Source organism: Pholis gunnellus, assembly GCF_910591455.1.
Source record: "Pholis gunnellus genome assembly, chromosome: 9".
Taxonomy (NCBI): Eukaryota; Metazoa; Chordata; class Actinopteri; order Perciformes; family Pholidae; genus Pholis; species Pholis gunnellus.
The window spans coordinates 25,728,614-25,732,908 of NC_136535.1; the positions used below are offsets into that span (position 1 = coordinate 25,728,614).

At 41.7% G+C, this 4,295-nt stretch overlaps 1 protein-coding gene across 1 annotated transcript in view; it reads left to right on the forward strand.

Moving 5' to 3' along the window:
• Positions 1-3,742, forward strand: part of snx19b (sorting nexin 19b) — a gene marked incomplete at its 3' end in the record, with an annotated part of 33,765 nt that extends 30,023 nt beyond the window's left edge. Inside the window, exons 11-13 of the mRNA XM_079166030.1 lie at positions 567-751; positions 1,495-1,582; positions 3,619-3,742. Coding sequence (XP_079022156.1) covers positions 567-751; positions 1,495-1,582; positions 3,619-3,742 — 397 coding nt within the window. The remainder of the gene's footprint in view (positions 1-566; positions 752-1,494; positions 1,583-3,618) is intronic.
• Positions 3,743-4,295: the final 553 nt, after the last annotated feature.

Genomic DNA, 4,295 nt, shown 5'->3' on the forward strand with positions numbered 1-4,295 from the left:
AACATTTGATTATGCTGGTGTGACCGGGCCTCAAGAGGGAGATTGTTTCAGTCCGTCCAAATCACAAATAATCTGAAAATCTGAAAGGAACAGGGATGTGGGACAACTTCTCAGGCAGGAACCAGTTAGACTTGACAGGGTAACAAGGACATTTTATTGTCATTGCACAACAGGGTTGCACAATATCTAGATCGCAGTCCTATTTTACTGAAACAACAGAACAAACAACCAGTCATTTTTGGAGAATGGAGGTTGAGTTGAGGAGTCTCACAGCCAGAGGAAAGAAGCTGGTGGGTTTTATCTTTTAATATCCCTTTAGCGCTTCGCAGGCACCTCTTGTCACCAATACAGCCGATGCTCAGTAGATGGGTATCAATGACTCTCTGGGCGGTTTTAATCACCTGCTGTTGTAGAGCCCTCCTTTCTTCACCAGGATGTAGTAGTGTGAGGACCATGTCAGGTTGTTTGTAATGCTAATTCCCAGGATCTTAAAACTAAAAATCAACAATCGGTACAATGTCAACTGTGCTAACTTGAAACCACTGTTGTGTGTTGGTACATTTCAGGTGGCTGGATGTGGGCGTGGCCAACCTGACATGCACTTCGTACTGGGTGGCGTACCTGCAGGTCATCCAAGAGTCCGTGTGGCCGGGAGGAGCTCTGCCGACGGCACCTCAACTGGAACGCAGCCGGCAGCAGAAGGACGGTACCCGGCAACAAGCCTTACACTGTCTGACGAGACTCCTACCGGGTACGTGCACAAACACACAGACAATATATATTGTCATCGGATTCCGTTCTCTCTAATATCAGCATCAGCCTCAAAACTGGGGCCCTAGTTTCATAGACTTTTAGAAGAAGTGGACGTAGTCGTTGTGACGTCACCCATTGGTTTGTGTGACTGATGTTTTAAAGCCTTGAATTCGGTATTTTAGCCGGCGCCATCTATTTTTTTGTTTTTGTTTAACCAGACGTGGCACAAGAGGGTGGAGTTAAGTCCAATTGAACCCAGAATAAGACATTTTTAGCCGACCAAAAAGGTTATAATGAACTTCTGTGAACCGGACAACGCAGTGGTAGAGACCTGTCAATCACTGTGTAGCCCCGCCCCTAAAGCATCCCCTGCTTTATGGTCTGTTTGACTCTAAATGGACCATCATTTACTAAATGAACATCATGCTGTATTGAAGAAGACTTGAAACTAGAGATTGAGACCATAAACTCATGTTTACAATGTTTACTGAGGTAATAAATCAAGAGAGAAGTAGAGTCATTTTCTCATAGACTTCTATGCAACCAGAGGAGTCGCCCCCTGGTGGACACTAGAGAGAATGCAGCTTTAACACATCAAGCATCGACTTCACTCTTTAGAACCTGCCTTGTGTAAATAATTCTAGCAATAAAATGAATGCCTCAAGTTACAGTTATGACAGAGGGATAGGAAAACATGACAAACAGCTGGTTACACATTGTTTTATAATTCTGTGTCTCCAGATCTGATCTCAGACCTGTTGGGCTCAGACAAGTACAAACTCTGTTGGCAGACTGCACTGGACTCTCTTCAAGACCCCTCCATTAACAGGTGAACACACACACACAATGTTTTCCAATGTTGGAAAATTTAAATTGAGTCTTTACCTGCTATAAATATTAAACTATTCACATGTTTACATCCTCTACTTCCAGTCTCTCCTCTCCTCTCCTCCTCTCCTCTCCTCCTCTTCTCTCCTCTCCTCTTTCCTCTCCTCCTCTCCTCTCCTCTCCTCTCCTCTCCCCTGTTTCAAGAAAACATGCTTTTCAATCCCGCCGGTGGGTTTTGGGGTTCAGAGGCTCAAAGGTTTCTGCTTTAAATGGTACAACCAGCACCAATAATGACGCCACGCCATTCACTCAGCTCACAGGTCATTTTCCACTCGGATGCTGAAACGCGACCTGATGATCCTCGTGGATCTGACCGGCACGCTTTGTGTACTCGCCACATGGTCTGCTGTTTGGACGTGCTGGCTTTTGTTAACGAGCAGATGTGTCTAATGAAGAGAGCGGACTCGCTCACTCGGAGAGAAGCTCACCTGGAAATCATACGTCTTGAACACATTTCATCACTAAACAGACAGTTGAGTAAACAGCTGGAGAGCTATGAGAAAGTTTTACAGAAACAAACGGAGTCCCAGACAGACATCAGGATCCACTGAACCCAAACAATTCTAAACCTTTCCATATTAACTTTTATTAGAGAATTTACATTTTGGATTTGATTCAAAGTTGACAGAATTTAGCGAGAAGAGAACTCGTCTCTAATTCGTTGTCAGTGGGTCTTAGTGTGTGAGCCTTAAAGAATGATGTCCAGTGAGTTAGAGTTTAATAGTTTAGTTGTGCGGCGTCCTGTCCTGGATATCCAAAGCACACCAGCTATGTTATCATGTCCTCACCCAGCCTCATTCACGTTAAGTCACGAGTAGAGGTGCAACACAATAAAAAAAGGAGCAAGTATAACTTCATCACTTTCTCCACCGATCATTGACGATCCATATTAACAGATACAGATCCTTTTGTTGTTTGATTGCAGCAGCTGGTCTATAAGGATCAAGAATATTTATTTAGTAGTAACGTTAGCATAACGTTACTAGCTCTCCTCTGATTGGTTGTTTACAATGAAACATGATCAGAGATCAGAGACTAGAAACACAAGTTCTACTGAGTCAGTAAAACTTTATTTACACTGTGATGGTTAACGTTAAAACTTTATTCACACTGTGATGGTTAACGTTAAAACTTTATTCACACTGTGATGGTTAACGTTAAAACTTTATTTCACACTGTGATGGTTAACGTTAAAACTTTATTTACACTCTGATGGTTAATGTTAAAACTTTATTCACACTGTGATGGTTAACGTTAAAACTTTATTCACACTGTGATGGTTAACGTTAAAACTTTATTTCACACTGTGATGGTTAACGTTAAAACTTTATTCACACTGTGATGGTGAACGTTAAAACTTTATTCACACTCTGATGGTTAACGTTAAAACTTTATTTCACACTGTGATGGTTAACGTTAAAACTTTATTTACACTCTGATGGTTAACGTTAAAACTTTATTTACACTCTGATGGTTAACGTTAAAACTTTATTCACACTCTGATGGTTAACGTTAAAACTTTATTTCACACTGTGATGGTTAACGTTAAAACTTTATTTACACTCTGATGGTTAACGTTAAAACTTTATTCACACTGTGATGGTTAACGTTAAAACTTTATTCACACTGTGATGGTTAACGTTAAAACTTTATTTACACTCTGATGGTTAACGTTAAAACTTTATTCACACTGTGATGGTTAACGTTAAAACTTTATTTCACACTGTGATGGTTAACGTTAAAACTTTATTTACACTGTGATGGTTAACGTTAAACTTTATTCACACTGTGATGGTTAACGTTAAAACTTTATTCACACTGTGATGGTTAACGTTAAAACTTTATTTACACTCTGATGGTTAACGTTAAAACTTTATTCACACTCTGATGGTTAACGTTCAAACTTTATTGACACTGTGATGGTTAACGTTAAAACTTTATTTACACTGTGATGGTTAAACTGTCTCATTCCCTCAGACATCTGGTCTACTGCATATTTGACCTTCTGCTGGAGTTCCTGGTTCCTGAAATACCCGAGGAGGACTTCCAGAGGAGCCTGTTGCGAACCCTCTCCAAGAACCCAGAGAAGCTGCTGGCGTGAGGAGACAAAACCTCCATCTTTACTTTCCACCATTCAGTTGCTACCTGTTCCACTAATGTTCTGCGATGAGAGTGTGAGTTTCAGGTGAGGCCTGTCTGTAATTGTGTGTAGAAGCAGCTTTGATTACACGAGAGCACCTGGTTTGTGTTTGATCGTAGAACACGTGGCCGGTTTGGATCTAGACATGTGGCAAAAGCCCTCAAAGATCTCCACACCAGGACGTCTTCCTGCTCGCTAAACTCTCCGGCTTTCACCAAACTCACTTCAGATGGTCGGCCCTCATCCCCTCTCGCACACCCCACACCTGTTGCTCTAATCTGCAGAAGCTTTACCTTCAATCTCAAAACGCTCTGTTGGGATTCAGCTTCACCGTCTGTATTCTCTGTAGAGCCGTTCTTCAGTATCCCACTGGCTCTGTATGGAGCCACACATGTAAATCTGACATAATGTGAGCTGCCCTTCCTAAATCTGAGCGTTCCTGAGGGATCGCATGTATCTGGCACTGATTTCTTTCTTTTTTATTAAACCTGTAAATGTCTCGGTGTAGGAAAAG